Below are 16,307 nucleotides of genomic sequence, written 5' to 3'. Positions count from 1 at the left end.
GACGCAGTGAAGTCTGAACGACGGCTGCAAAAGGTAGAGCACTGAGAGCAACAGAGGACTTCGATCATCCGAGCAGGCTAATTTTAAGTCTTTTAGCAGGGAGACAAAGGTGAGCAGAGGTTATGAAAAACGGATCTTACAGTGATATTAGGGAGAAGAGAGAGGTCCATGCTCCAGAGGACAGACCTCAGGAGAACAGCAGTGGAGGTTGGGTCCCTTGTGTAAGGCCAAGGAATATTAAAGATGTGAGAAATCAGTGATGGGCCATGTGTGAAGGTAGTTTTATAGCTTTGTCCAGATCTAAGAAATCTGGGGAATCTAAGAAATCTGGAGGATCTAGTGATTACACGTTTTTGTAAAGATGTTTAAAAAAAAAGGGGAAGAAAGAAAAGAGACCTCCCTGTACTAAGGTGCTGTGCTACACTGCCGAAGGGAAAGAGACCGCATCGAAGCTTCCTCAGACTCATAAAAGCTTAAGAGACTTGACCATGACCCTTCGATGGCTGTCCAACATGAGGAACTCAGGGCGTGCTGACAGTGACAAACTGCCTGGATGCTTGATGTTGAACCAGTGGGAGAAGGACTGAAATAGTCTTATTTAATTCAGATTTTCTCATACGTTGCTCTGCATTATTTTGGTTGTGCAGTTTGCTCTCCTGCCAGCAGCACATACCTGTTACAGGGAAGAGAGCTAAATCTGAAGAGTTGGGATGTAGTGGAGATTGCTACGCGGTCAGAGACATGGAGCATGTCAGCGTGAGTGCAATGGCTTGCCCCTGTAGAGGGTCTGACACATCGTGTTGCTGCCATTACATGAGTATAGGTGAACCAGTGCAGTCTGACCGCTTCAACTCCTCCTATTGATGCACAGAGTGAAACCATGGGTTGGCTGGAGGTAGCTTACACTGCCCTCCAAAGCGGCGCAAGAAACATCTGGTCTTTTTCCCCAGCATAAATTTATCCACCTGGGAGTTATACCAGTTTTAATTAACTTCATTTATGTCACAATAACATTCCCATATAGACAAGACTGACAGACTGAGGGACTTTAATTATAGCCTTTCCTGACATAGCATGCCTATTTAGGGAGCCAACTGAACGTCTTAGTTGCACCAACAAGAACTTCTTCCAGACTCCCATCTGAGTTTGAGCCTGGGTCTTATGCAATCCTTTTTAGTTTTAAAGATGAACCTTACACTATCTTTCTGTTTGCGCTCCAATCAAATGGAATTTCCTTGCTTTTGTGCTGGATTTCAACAAATAAAATTATAAGGTCTTATGAAAAGAAATTTAAAAAGATAACTTACAGGCTCTTGCCGGAGAATGGAAGGACCTTGTCAAAATATAATGCCATACTGAATAACTGGGATGTGCATGGATGGTTAATCTCTCACTTTGCATTCTAGTTTAAATTCTTTGCCATATTCCTAGTAGTTGCTCATAATGTAATAACGAAGGTGAAACACCAGACTTAATGCGACTTAACCATTTTCACTTAGATTTTTTGGATTACCTCACAACAGGAATGTCTTTGGAGTACGTCTCAGAAGCGTGCCAGCTTGCAGTCAGAACAGCGATTAGTACGTAGCCTTAAGCACGTTCAAATTTAAGATAAGTCCCTATGGGTTTGGGCTTTCAGTTTTAAACGATGTCACAAGAAATGATGGGCCAAATACGCAACCGAAGTATGAACATTTTGTTTCTTTGGAACTGTATAGCTTTACACCAGCTGACATTCAAATATGTTGTTATTAATCTGTACCAGTATGTTATTAAAGATGGCATCGGACTGTGCAGGCACAAAGCGTGCAAATTAAGGCTTCATATCAGACTCGAGTTCTGGCATCCCCTAATTGTTGGGTGTTCGTTCCCTTTCACACTTAAAATTTTCCAAATCCAATGTTTTGCATGTGGTTTTCCCAGTTGCTTTAAAAGCAAACAGCAGAAGTGTACTTCACTATGCATTATCCAGCTGACTCCCCGAAGCGGAGAGCCGGCACAGCTGGAGCCTGTGGATCCACCTTGTAGATCTCTGAGGCTGAGGTAACGAGGCTTGGTGGGAGTCTTAGACTTATGTCCTTCAAGATGATGGATCCTCATGGGTGGATCTGCAGAAAAGTTGAAATCTTAGCTAAAGTGAGTAGCAGATAACTGCTGACAGTGGATGGAAAGCTGAAATCTTGGTGCCTGTTCTGATGGGTCCAAACCTGTAATTTTTCCTGCCAGTGGCTGGTCCAGCATCCTTTGTCCTTATCACAAGCCTCCCCATGCCCGCTGTTCTTTTTAGCTCTCCATGTGCCGCTTTGCTGATTTACTGTAACTCTTTGTCCCCCCATCCTCTCTTCACTTTGTAATGGGGGGGGGGGGGGGGGGTGTCTGTCCCAGCCTTACAGTAAGCAGTGTTTCATTTCTCTTCCCAAATCCTCCAGCAGCTTATCTCAGTTACCTTTCATGCCTTTCTGGCCCTTCGTCTCAGTATCCCATCCTTCCATCATTCCGAGCCTGATTTCTCTCTCCTTCCTACTCAAGTGATCGTGCCCCTGTGGGGCCCCGGTGAGGCCACACCTCGAATACTGTGTTCAGTTCTGTGCCCCTCTACAAGAAGGGCTACAAGAAGAAGCCCCTACTACAAGAAGGACATTGAGGTGCTGGAGCGTGTCCAGAGAAGGGCGATGGAGCTGGTGAGGGGTCTGGAGCACAAGTCTGATGAGGAGCGGCTGAGGGAGCTGGGGTTGTTCAGTCTGGAGAAGAGGAGGCTGAGGGGAGACCTCATCGCTCTCTACAACTACCTGAAAGGGGGTTGTGGTGAGGTGGGTGTTGGTCTCTTCTCCCAAGTGACAAGCGACAGGACAAGAGGCCTCAAGTTGCGCCAGGGGAGGTTCAGGCTGGATATTAGGAAAAATGTCTTTCCTGAGAGAGTGGTGAAGCACTGGAAGAGGCTGCCCAGGGAGGTGGTGGAGTCACCATCCCTGGAGGTGTTCAAGGAACGTGTGGACGTGGCACTGCGGGACATGGTTTAGTGGGCATGGTGGTGTTGGGTTGATGGTTGGACTTGATGATCTTACAGGTCTTTTCCAACCTTAACGATTGTGGGATTCTGTGAAGTCTGGCCTGCTCTTCCTCGCTGTCCAAACGCCATCAGCAGCAGTATGGACAGCACAGGACAAATTGTCTCCCAGGTCTCGGTTTCCTCTCTTTGGTACTGGAAAACCACTACCTGTCCTCTGAAGCAAGACCATATTTTTAGGTCCCAAACCCAAATGACCTCCTGTGTGAGCTACAGTTTTTCTTAGGCTGACACCCTTGGGTAGATTTCATACATGTGATGAAAAAGGTAGGTTCCTGATTAAGAACACGGTTGTAAACAACGTCTGCATGTAAATAATGTCTCACTCTGTCTTCCTCTTTTTCGTTTTTGCTTAATCTGGTCTGAGAAGTTATGGAACTGTTTCATTACAAGTCTGCAGGCGTGCACGTAGACTTATGATTTGATACACCCAGGCTTAAAAAAGCACTAGCAGGGTTGGAATGTATCTTTAAATAGCTGATTTGATAAAACTAAGAGCGGTTGCAAACAAGATCTTCAAAATGGAATACACTGAGTCCTAAGTGTAGGTGTTGTACTAGTCTATGATGCATATTGAGATCATAGTACTAAAGCAGCGACAGAGATAAAACTTTTCTTATCCAAATAACACAGGTTTAAACTTCCTCTGCTTTTTGTTGAAAGTGATTACTTAAGAAAATTGAAGCCTGGCAACAATTAATGGTACATAGGTTCTTGAAGGCTAAATGATGCCGCCTGAAGCGCGTGCCATGCTCACGGCCATCACCTTGAGCATCTCCCAGGCATGCGAAGCGCTGCTGCTTTCCCGTAGCATGTTTCTCCCCTGAGTTTTGAGTGCCCTTTGTTAGACAGTTATGGAATAAAGGCATCATTAACAAACAAATACCTCTGTGACAAATGTACACATTAGAAACTATCTAATTAACTCTATCTCCAAAACAGTGGCTTTAATGAAACTCTTATTTTAATTGAAAGGCAATTAGGCATTGTCTCCTTCCAGTGCATGTGTAGCTAACTCTTGTTAGTATTAACAAGTTGAACTTGCAGAATGAAGCTCTCGGCCCTGCAAAACTAGTAGGTTATTTCCTCAGTACTTCCCCTGGTCCTGCCAATGTTGTTTGAGTTTTTAAATTAAAACATTAAGATAAAGAAACGTGGCAGTTTTTTAGTAGCGGAACTAACTGCTTCATATTTGAAAAGGCCGTATTTCAAAGACAGGTTTATGGGAAACCAGCTTCAATTTTCCTTTCCCTGCTTTGGGTAAACCTGTGTAAGCTGGTGATACTGGGGGATAAAATGTGACAAAGGAGCTAGTATCTGGGAGGGAACGATGTGTCCTCTTAGCCCCTCGAAAAATTTAGATTGTAGTCTTTATTATAAAAATCAAGGAAGGGAAGTGTTGGCAGTGGGACTGGGCTCATCTTTCCTTCAGGAGAAGAAAACTAGGGTTGGGAGAGGGATACCAGCAGATGCTTACCTGCTCTCACTGACTTAAACTAATCTGCCTTGAGTCAAAGACATACTCAAATGAACTTGCAGAACTTGTTATGGGTAGGTCAGTGTTAAATAGAAGATCCCATGTTTTCTCCTTACTGTCTCTGTCTCTCACTTGTCTCTCACTTGTCTCTCTCTGGGGCAAGATGAGATGGCTGGTTTACCTAAATGGCTAAAAAGCAGTCTGAGACTTTATGCAGTTTTCTTCTTCTAAAATTATTATTTTGTGCTCTGTGTTTTGAAACAAGATAGGAAAGCTTTTTCCACCCTGAAAATATGGTGAGTGAGAACAGAGACTGCATGTTAGTTGCAGGAAGTGTTCCTTGCGAAGGGCTTTTCTTGCCTTCTTCTCATTTTGAGACCAGAAATAAAATTCCCATGGATATCAGTGGAGCAAGATATTCTTGTGTGGCAAGATTTAATAGTCGGGGATACTCACAGTAAGCAAAACTGGCAGTACTGTAATTGTGTAAAAAAGATGGAAGTGTAGTTCAATGTCAGTGCCTTTCTAACTTTGCTGCATAAGGGGGATTTTCATAAGTGAATGAGCTATAGAACCATAGAATACCTGGTTAGAAGGGACCTCAAGGATCATCTGGTGCAATTTTTCTTGGCAAAAGCACGGTCTAGACAAGATTACCCCAGCACCCTCTCTAGCCGAATGTTAAAAGCGTCTGATGTTGCTTCCAGTCTTTTCTCTGACTTCGTTAAGTTTCACTAAGAATGGTCTTAAGCCATTTTTTGGAATCGTTCACCATTCTTTGGTGAAACACTGGAAGAGGCTGCCCAGGGAGGTGGTGAAGTCACCGTCCCTGAAGGTGTTAAAGGAACGTGTGGACAAGGCACTGCGGGACATGGTTTAATGGGCATGGTGGGGTTAGTTGATGGTTGGACTTGATGATCTTACAGGTCTTTTCCAACCTTAGTGAGTCTGTAAACCATGTGATTAAGTTGCAAAAAAATAGCCTATGTTAGCAGCTCACTGGTCAATCAAAAGCAACCCCACTTCCCCAACAAAAACTCAAATAGTCGTTTTTGAAGTCTTTAATAATGCTATGCGTGAGTTCTCTGAGATGAATACAAATGCAGTAAGTCTCATATTCCAGAAATTCAGCGATCTCTGTACATGTGATTGGTAATACAGGAATATAAATTAAAAGGTTTGCTATCACTGTTGTAAAGTTGCAGTTTAATAAGCACGGAGTCTCTGGGTTAAAAAGAAAAAGAACCTGCAAAAGTCTCCACTGTGTTTTGTGAATTCAGAGTTAATGGAGACCAAAATGTTTATTTCAGCAAAAGAGATGGCTAAAAATAAAATGATACCAGAAAATACAAGCATAATGCCCAGAAACATTTCTTTCATACTTAGAGGCAAAATTATCTTCTTGCCTAGGAGAAAATAATAGGATTGCATTTCATCAATCACATTCCATTCCATATATTTTAGGCTTAGTGCAAATGTAAAACGGAAACAAAAAAAAACGGAAACAAAAAAATCAAACTGCATTTCTGTTGTTCTTGTTCTGTAATGAAGTACGGTGTTTATGAAAGAGTATGGATGTTCTGAAGAGAATCTCAGAAAGAAAGCACAAGTGACTGTTAAAGAGTTCACAGATGACCTGTCCCTTGTTCTCAACCTATTTTAGTTACCTGGGGGAAATAAGGGTGAAAAAGGCACAGCTTCTTCTGATCAGTATGATCTGTGACAGAAGTATTTGCAATCGCGGAATGAAAATTAGCCAAAAAGATCATTTCTGGAAACAGAAATGTTACATCACTGTGACTCTGAAAGTTAGATGAGAGAGAAATAATGTGACGATTCATTCATTCATTCATCCAAACCATGACTGCTTTAAGAAATGGTACAGTACAAATCATATACTAGTCATTACGCAATTAGGTGCCAGTGATTCGTTTGCTGGCATGTTGCGTATCAATATCTACGTTCAAGGATAAAGTTCAGGTTTGTGCCATGTCTCTTCACCTGTGTTTTTTTTCCTCCAGCATGAGAAACCATTGGGCTAGTTCCGCCTGCAGCCTGACGTGGGTTGCTGGGGGCTCTGGGGGATGACCGAGCTGCGAGGTCAGCCGGCAGTTCCCGAGAGCACGGAGAGAGGAGTCTTGAGAGCGGGGACCTGAGTTCCCGTTTCCATCCGCCCTGCTGCAGAAGGATGGGAGAGAGCAGGATGGAGCAAAGGGAGCAATGTAGACATGGTACAGAGCTCATACATTTGGTATTCCCAGCCAGCCCTCCCCAATATCTCCAGTAGGAGGGATAGAAACAGTTTGGTCTTTTTACTGTACCTGTAGTTCTGCATCTATCACAAGCAAGACCACATCATACCATTTTCAGGAAAGAAGGCGAATGAGAAGTAGGTGTTGGCCTCTTCTCCCAAGTGACGAGTGACAGGACAAGAGGAAATGGCCTCAAGTTGCGCCAGGGGAGGTTTAGGCTGGATATTAGGAAAAATGTCTTTCCTGAGAGCGTGGTGTGACACTGGAATAAACTGCCCAGGGAAGTGGCGGAGTCACCATCCCTGGAGGTGTTCAAGGAATGTGTGGACGAGGCACTGTGGGACATGGTTTAATGGGCATGGTGGGGTTTGTTGGTTAATGGTTGGACTTGGTGATCTTACAGGTCCTTTCCAACCTTAGTGATTCTGTGATTCTGTGATTCCTCTGGCACTGCAAAACAAATTTAGATCTTTATCAACGCAGAATGTGCCTGGTGCTGACATGACTCCTCGCGCAAAAACATGCCATCGGGTTTTTACGCCATGGGTTGCCCTTGATGTGAGGGATGTGAAAGATGGACAGTTCACCCTTCGTTGCAGCCAGCACCGTTTTGAAGCATTAGTCCAATATGCGTGGTAAACATCAGTTGTTCCCTTTATAAATACCAAACCCTGTGCTATAACTTAAGGCTTGGATCAAGTAACGAAGTAATTACTCCAAAAAATAAACTTTCTTCCTCCTGCTGAGAAATGAGAAATGGTAACTTCCAAGAACCACAGCTAGTATGGGATCAACGTGTTTCAAGAAGAGAAGTCCAAAATAGACCCTGCTGTTACACAATGACTGTGGTGTTAAATATTTTATATATATATATACATGTAAAAAATATATATACTGTTTAATATTGATGGAGACGTGCGCGTTTTCGTTAGTTGCCCAGCAGGGAGAGAAACAGGGAGGAAGACCAGTGGGTTAATTTTCCAGACAGCAGCTCCCCAAAAGTTTCACAAGGGGACAAGAAAAGTGGCATTCATAAATAAAATGAATATAGAAATTGGGTTTGGTCTACATCTGTGAAACTAACATTATTCATATGTTGCAGGAGGTAGGGGATGTGACCCGATAGGGAAAGATTTGTATTATTTACTTATTTTTAGTTAGTAATACTTTTCTTTTTAAAGATTAATGCAGAGTGCTGCCTGGCTAGCTGTCCAGGTAAAAAGTTGTAGCTTTGCCAGCATGTGGATTTTCTCAGCTCCGCTTCTGCTTTTTTCCAGATGAGACAAAAGGCTCTAAGACTTTGACCAAAGCAATTAACTTCAAACACAGAGCTTAAAGGAAAGCCACGCAGTTTTGTTGACATTATTTTACTATCAATCCTTTTCTCAAATACATTTCCGCTATTTGTGCTAGTTTTGCCCATGAGAATTAAGATGTTTGGGAGGAGGAGGGGAGCTGGACAAGTAACAGAAATGCTGCTCTGCATGGAAATAATACTGTGAATTTTGAGGTTGTTACGCGGAAAGATAGCCTTTCTGTACTTCAGGTAGAGAGGTGGGGGCCAGAAAAGAGGTTATTCTGCTTTGCTGTGTGGGGCAGCTGCGTTCCCACCTCTGCTGAGGTTCGGGGACAGAGGCTGGAGGTGGCTTGCAGGGCATCCCAGGCATCATCTTGAGTTTTTTACCTACACCTCAGTTTAATTTCTACAACACTCATTTCACTAACTGAAAGGCCTTATTGTGTTTGGTTATTATATCCTAGACGTTTCTTTTTTCTTCTTTTTTTTTTCTGTGAGAGTGACTTGTTAATCAAGGCTTTTGCTTTCTCCCAGTGTCAAACACTGACCGATTCAAGAAATAACATGATGGTATTAATTAGATGAGAGCCAGTTTTGAGAAAGTGTTTCGATTTTCAGTTACTGTATTTTCACATTACAGGGTAATAATATGTCAGCGGTTAATAGAAGATATAATAAATATTGTATATGTGCTTGAAATATTAGCATTTTAATATCCATGTCCAGAAATAACATTTTTCATTAGCATGGTGCTGTGAAAATACTTTTTGTGGGTGGGTGGACGAGAAGTAATTGATGCACATGTACTTGTTTGACCTATAGCAGGTTAAATACAACTTTAGAGGCAGTTGTGTAAACAGCATGTCATCCAGAGCTGATATTACTGCTAGATCACTGTAGCATCTTTCTCAGCAAACTGCCGCATGCAATGGGACGTTATTAACACCGGGGAGAAGCTAGCTGAAGAATACGACCGATTAATGTGACGTATTCGTGTTTCTTTCTACAACTGTCTCAACAACCAGTCATAGAGATCTGCTTCATACAGAGAAAATTAAATTTAAATTACACAGTCTTGGCTAGAAAACTGTGCAGTTAATCCCGTCCCAAATAATGAAATTTGATTTTTTCCACATGAACTCTTTTGTGATTTTTCATGCCCTGTTGGTTTCTGCCAGCATTCCCATTGGTTTACGTTACTTTATTCCTCCCTTTAAAAGAAAAATAGGGGAAAAAAGGAATATATGCAAGGGATTGGTTTTTAGGAAAGTCCCTCACTGCCTCAGAAGTTAATGTGTCCAGCACAAAAGTAGAAAATGACTGCTCTAAGCTCCCTACCGTAAACACCGCATGAACCGTATTTTTAAAGGAAAGTTTGCCACAGCTAATGAAGAAGGTACTAGCGTATATCTGTTGGTTTTCCAAAACCTTTGTTTATACCACGGCTCTAGCTACATACCCTTCTGCTAAGCTGAAGCAGACCTCTGTGTTTCAATATCAGTTGTAGCTGATTCTCTCTGAACCAAATGGCAAGTATTTGAATAAGCCTTTTTTCAGGAGGAAAAATGAAGTAATGTAAGCAGAGACGATAACCAAGCATTTCAGAAAAGGGGAAAAGGAGAATTAGAGGTTTAATTTCCTAGTCCTACATCCAAAAGTATGTTTTCAGACAGTCATTTGTTGACAGTCATTAAATTCTTACCCATTAATCTTCACGTAATCAGGTCTGTTGATATCAACTCCCTCGTACCCTGGCCATCCCCTTTTACTGCCTCGTCCCCTTTGCTCCCATGACCATCAATTTCTCTCTTTACTTTGTTACTTCCCCTCCCAACACAACCATGCTCCATCCTCCCGTGCCTTAACCATGGGGCTGTTGGTGCTGTCTGCTTCCTCCTGCGTCGTCCCGGCTGTCCTCACCTCTGCGCTCGCCAGCGGGGTTTGAAATACGCCGAGTTTCCTCGGAGAGGCTTGCAGCCTCGGCAGCGCTCTCCGGGCACCATCTGTTCCCAGCACCTCCTTGGCCAGTCGCGGGCTCCTGCCTGGCTTTTCACCGCCTCCTTTCTTCCTGACCTTCCTTCCTGCCGTCTGGGAGCATCATTTTGGAAAATTTGCTAGGTCGGAGCCTGCGTAACCACTAGCGCTTATCGGCAGCGTCCTCACCTGACCCTTCTCATCCTCTGCTCCCCTCTCTCACGCTCATTTGTTGCATCTGGTCCAAAATCAAACTGTGAGCTCCTTGGAGCAGAGCCTTTTCCTTCCAGCTGCCTTTAGCACCAAGCACAATGGTGCCCGCCTGGTATTATTCAGCACCAAAGCTATACAAAAAAATAAGAGTAGTTCTGATCACACAGTTGTAAGTTCTCATCTAAAATATTTTAAACAGTAGTCACAAGCGGTTACGCTGTTTATAATTCATATAATAATTTAGGACTGCTAGTTTTTAACTTGTGTAATTTGGATTTGCTTGCAGTTCTCATGGGATAAAGTATATTATTGAACAAGAAAGGAATAAACTATATTCAGAGTAGCTGTAGGGTGCTATGATTTAAAGGAGAGCTGGTGGAATACTACAGGACAAAATATGCAGGATCCATTATGCTGTTAATGAATGCACAATTCAGATTGGTGATTTAATTTTTAGATCATATTTCTGTGGTAGCCTCAGGTATAACAGGCTTCATACATAAAAACTGAATCAGATGGTATGTATTTATGCCCAGTCATGCAAAAACCGAATAATCAAAACAAATTACTTTCCTGTCTTGTTTATTCATTTGCAATTATTTTTTTTAATGACATAGCCTTCAAAGAGCACTATTAGAAGGGCAGAGCCATAACTGCCGGTACCAGTTTTGAACCCTTGGTGGCAACCTTTGAGGCAGCTTGATATTTATCCATAGCTACAGACTGTCGCTGTATTTAAGCCATGAGTAGAGCATCATTTTTTGATCTGGGCAGGAGCTTTCTTGAAATAGTCACCGTTTCCTTCCTCGGGCAAGGTGGCAGATTGGTGATATTTTAAACTCTCTCTTGGCTAAGAGACAAATCCCAAAGTCCTTATTTTTGCAAGCAGACCTGACTGATGTAAGCAAGACCTGTTCCTGCTGGGGCCACACCTATAAATAATGGTCAGAAACGGTATTATGCAGTAACTTCTAGCTTTACAAGATGCGATTATTATTTTTTTTTTGTCCATTTTTTATATCGGCACGTTAATTGTAAGCTTTTTCTACCATCCTCTTCCTGAAATGTGAACAGACGTCCAACTTTTAAAGAAGCCCCATACTACAATGGACTGCATTTTAAATCAAACAAGCATATCCGCAGAATGAATCTGAAAAGTTCCGAAAATACACAAAGAAAAGAAGATGCAATCAAAAGAAATTCTGCCTGGCCTTCCAGGTTGTACACCTGCTATTTTAATATGTTTTTTAAATCTCTTACAACTAGAGTATCGCTTCTTAAATGAATTTGAACAACTTGCCCAAGAGACATTCTAATCCGATCGTGTATTATGATGATACCAGTTGGATGTTATCCTATTAGGCACTCGCTGTAAATAAGGGATTTTCCACTGACTTTTAAATCCTTGATTAGTGAGAATGCTCGAAGCAGTGTCCTGTAAATTAGCCATAGTGCTAGCAACAATTGCAATTCACTTAGGAGAACTGATTCGTTTTAAATCTTCCCATCCAAATTAAAAAGCATGAGGAAAAGATAATGTGCAGTAAGTAAAACATATTACTTTATCTTGCCTTATTTGTCTGTATCCCGTGGCTATCTGAGACCCTACAGACTAAATCTTGCTCTGTTCAGGTAAATTCCCGTCAGTCAGAGCTCTTCTGGAGAATGAACTCTGGTAGCTGGCCCATAGTATTTCTTTAATTTATGTATTCTTAATATTCTCTGGTGTTTTTGCTAATTCTTAATCCCATTTTAAATTGTGTTAAGCAGTCCAGTGGCCTTCATTTGTAGCTTGGTCACTGCCATCTTGCTTGCCTTTCACAGCTCCTTTGCCTTTTTTTCTGATAAAAATATGTATGAGTAGCGGGAAAGAGGTATTTGGGTTTGGGGAAAGGGGAGACTAGGGGGAGGCTGTGACACATCTGTTAATTGATACTTAAACTGGAATTCTTCCTGGCATTTTTCTGAAGAGAACATTTTTCACATCATCTTACCACTTCCCTTCTTATTCAAATACTGATACTTGATTTATTGCTTGCAACGAAATTAGTTTTATATCTAGTATTGACTTTGAAACATACATTATTTCCTTTAATACTCTGAGACATTAATGAGGTCTTTCTTGACGTGCTATGTTCACATTTATTTAAGGGACTATTCATTTCTGTACCCATAATATACATGCACTTTTATCAGTCAAGAACATCCCTTTGTTCTTGTAGAAGTGGGAATACTCGTTCCATAGATTGGAATTAGTGTCACTTTATAAAGACAGTTTTGACACTCCCTCTTATAAGTAACTGAGCAAAGTATCTCTCATACATTAAGATACTTAAAGTGTATGATTTTTCCATAGTTATTTTCTGGTAATTTTGAATGCAGTGCAAACTGTACAAAAAGTAGAGTTCCTTAAAGTAAACTCTGACCATACTATCCTGTATCAAGAATAATCAGAGGCACTGCAATAATTCTATAAATCTATCTGATCATTTTACCTCAGTTCGCTCAAGTTACAAGGGTTACTCATCCATGCATGTACCAATGCACCCTTAAACAAAATTTCAGTTAGGCCAGCAGATCTCACAGAACATTATTTCTTGCGATGGCTGTTACGTATGCATGTAACGCTCTCTGTTCAATGGTATTTGTGTACAATTCCCCAGTGCTCAACTGGTAAATGTTCAGTATTCTGGCTACGGGTCATAAATGAATAGTGTCTTCTCCAGCGTTACGGGCAGACAGAAAAATATGGTGCTGTGGTTCCACTGACCAAACAGAAACTGTTTGGGAGGCGCATGGGGTTTTTTATACCTATTAGTTGTGGCTTTTTCAGTACAGAGTTAACTTTTTATGTGCAGGCTTTATTGGTTACCTGGTTGATTATTTTTTCTTTTTATGTTAGGAAAAATACAGGTGCTTTTCCAGAAAGGGCCTAAGATACTGATTTTTCAAACTTAAATGTTTGTATTTTGGGGAAAAGAAATGGGCATTAGAGATTCAAGAGGATATTTGCAGCTGGCTTTTGCTATAACTCCGGTTTTCTACACAGCAGAAGGAATGGACAACTAGAGTACATTTTTTTGTCTTTTAAACTCTCATTGCAAATCTGCCAGCTCATTTTGGCAGCGTTACAGATTTACAGAGTGGTTTCCCCCAGCTATAAATTGTCGCAACTATAAGGAAAGATAATTTCTGTGATTATGGCATTGAACTGCAACGTACCATAGCTGTTGTCTTTAGCCTTTCTGGTTACCTTCAGCAAGTTACTTCATTCTCTTATGCCTCAGTCTTCTACCTGTAAAATATAATATTATTATAATAGGCTTTTCTTTGTTACGCCTCACATATTAATGAATGTATTCCTGTATCACTTTCCTACTTCACAGAAGCGCTGAAAGCATGTGTTCATTAATATTCTTGAAGCGTGACAAAGAAAAGCCTATTACTGTAATACGCTTTGCTTTAAAACTTCAGTTAGAATAATAATGATAAACAGCATTGCTTAGGCTTTGGTCATACTGTACAGAAATAAAATTATTACATATTCAGACTTAAACGGATGTAAAACTTTGATGTATTGTAATGTCCCTCTTCTATACTCATGGGGAAAAAAAAAAACAGAACTAAAAATAGTATTTCACATTGACCAAAATGGGTTGTATCTCTTCATTGGTATATGTATCACGCAGGGATCCACGAATGGCTTTTTCCTTGCTATATCCTTAGCCACTTGTTTCAGTATCATGTAGTCTTCTTATTCTCTCCGCATATTTCCTTCGGTGAGGTGAACAGAAGCTTGAAATGGACAGTTATAAAACCTCTTGCCCATAGGAAAAGCTTCTTCCTAACCTCTTCAGTAATTGCTTGAGAAATGACCAGGAGCATGACAGTTTATATTTCCCTGCTATTATTTCCCCTAATAACTGTGGATGTTCTTATTACATTTCTAAATGACTATTTTCAGACGTGGCTTGAACAGAAGGTATTTCATTTTATCAAGTTCAGATTGATTGCCTCAGTGTTTCATTGAATATCTCCTTGTTCTTGCACTGTAAGAAGCGGTAGATAGGAATCCTCCGTTTCTTTTCTTTACAGCGTGTTGTATCATACAGCCCTTGGTTTGTCTCCTTGGTCTTGATTTATTTGATTTCTTTATATAAAGAACTGTCCAAGCTCATTTTGGACAGATGTTCCTAGAGCCCCTCGGACCTAAGCACAGTACTCGGGCAATACATATTTAAGAAAATAGGATATTTTCACTTATTTAAGAAAATAGGATGGTACTTTCTAACCCTGTATATACTTATTATTGTTGTCTTTTCTTTACTTTCTTTTCATTTAATAGTTTTCAACTCAATAAGAGTTATGTTTGCTTCTTTTCCCTTTTTTTGGCTCTACATCTGAGAAAGCAAGTGCAATTAATGGAGAAAACATCACTACATTTCTGATAGTTTTAACAGCTGCAGGCAGTTCAATATTTTGACTTGTTTTTTTAATGTTCTCAGTGTTTTCAGCAATATCGTAGTAGAGACATTGGCGATAAAGAGGGAGGACCAGCAGCCCCAAGATACATATTCTATCCTTCTACTTTCTGTTCTTATTACAAAAAAATATTAAAATGGTTAAGTGCCTGCACTGGATATCTAACACAGTTCCTCTAAAAACTGACAAGTGCGAATTGAAAAGTAAGTCCCATTAATACAGAGTTGGAGAGTGTCACTGTGCCATTACATATTAAGTCTGGAACGCGCTGGGCCTTCCGTAAATCCAAGCAATGAAAGAAATACCAGTGAGAATTTTGCAACATGTTCAGTCAATTAAAATCTATCTATTTAACTTCCATTTTCTTTGCAGACCACAGATGACATCCTGGTGGCCTCGGCTGAATGTCCTAGCGATGACGAGGACATCGATCCCTGTGAGCCGAGCTCAGGTGGGTTAGGTTAGTCAACTTTTTTATTACTTTCTTTTATTTCATATTTGCATGCTCCAGTCCCCCAGAGTCCCATCTAGCAGGACAGTCCTGTCTTACCTAGCAGGGAGAAGTTGAGTTGGGGCCCTTCTACACGTGGCAGTGGCAGTGGCAGTGGAGAGGGAGAGTTTGCTATACGTTTTTCAAAGACAAGGGATGGGAGCATGTTGATAGTCATGATCTGAGGAAGGTTATAGCTTGACCAAGGACCTGAGGTTGGCCTGGGAAGGGCGTTCTGGGGCCCCTGAAACTGTGTTGTCGTGATAGAGAAAGGACAGCTTCATTTAGGCGAAAGATGTTGCAATTGCTTGTGCCTTAAGCATTTCCCCCAAATAAGATAAAAGTACTGTATTTCAAGTGTCATATTATGTCATTAGTAGAAGCAGAGTTCATTTTGAATTACTGTTTATGGTATGAAATACCGTATAGATAGTAAAAGCCTGAAGACATAGAACACAACAGTCTCAAATTTCAAATTGTTTTACGGCTTTTTTCCAAGCCAAGACTATTCAGAGTGTATGTTTCAGTTCTGATTACAAATGGAAAATTTTGACATTCTAGTATTTCCCGTGGAACAAAAAATTTTTAGTGTTTTGGCCATGTCTTTCCTACTCCCCCTGAATAATGGAGATTTGGTACTAATTTTTCTCTTTGATATAATTTCCCACTTACCTTTATATTTAATTAACGCTACATACCTTCTCTAAAAATTCAAATGTTTATCGCAGACGTGAAAGGAATGCAGAACTTCATAATAGCAATCTGAAGAATTATGTTACTCTATAACCTTTAAAAAATCTCAGATGTCCAATGAAGTACTCTTGCTTTCTTTGTTGCCTTGGGTTAGCTTTTACCTTTTCTGAGTGAACAGCTTGCGGTACCATATATATCTCAGTTTTTCTTATTCACTTGAATTCTGTGATATTCGGTAGCATGCTTACTGTCAGTTGGTTTAGGTAATTTGCTAGTCTTTGGTACTTGCTATAATACTTAATAATGTAATGTTCAGTGTTCTGGCTACGGGTCATAAATGTATAGTGTCTTCTATACTTGAT

General features: G+C 40.8%; 1 protein-coding gene across 25 annotated transcripts in view; it reads left to right on the top strand.

Moving 5' to 3' along the window:
* Positions 1-16,307, top strand: part of NRXN1 (neurexin 1) — a 740,438-nt gene that overhangs the window by 707,722 nt on the left and 16,409 nt on the right. For 13 of the 25 annotated variants that reach the window (XM_059835685.1, XM_059835680.1, XM_059835672.1 and 10 more), the window contains one exon: positions 15,135-15,222. In XM_059835685.1, coding sequence (XP_059691668.1) covers positions 15,135-15,222 — 88 coding nt within the window. The remainder of the gene's footprint in view (positions 1-15,134; positions 15,223-16,307) is intronic. The other 12 variants (XM_059835686.1, XM_059835683.1, XM_059835684.1 and 9 more) reach the window with 1 other exon arrangement.

This window comes from Gavia stellata, chromosome 2, assembly GCF_030936135.1.
Source record: "Gavia stellata isolate bGavSte3 chromosome 2, bGavSte3.hap2, whole genome shotgun sequence".
NCBI lineage: Eukaryota > Metazoa > Chordata > Aves > Gaviiformes > Gaviidae > Gavia > Gavia stellata.
This window is presented reverse-complemented; position numbering and strand designations above follow the sequence as displayed.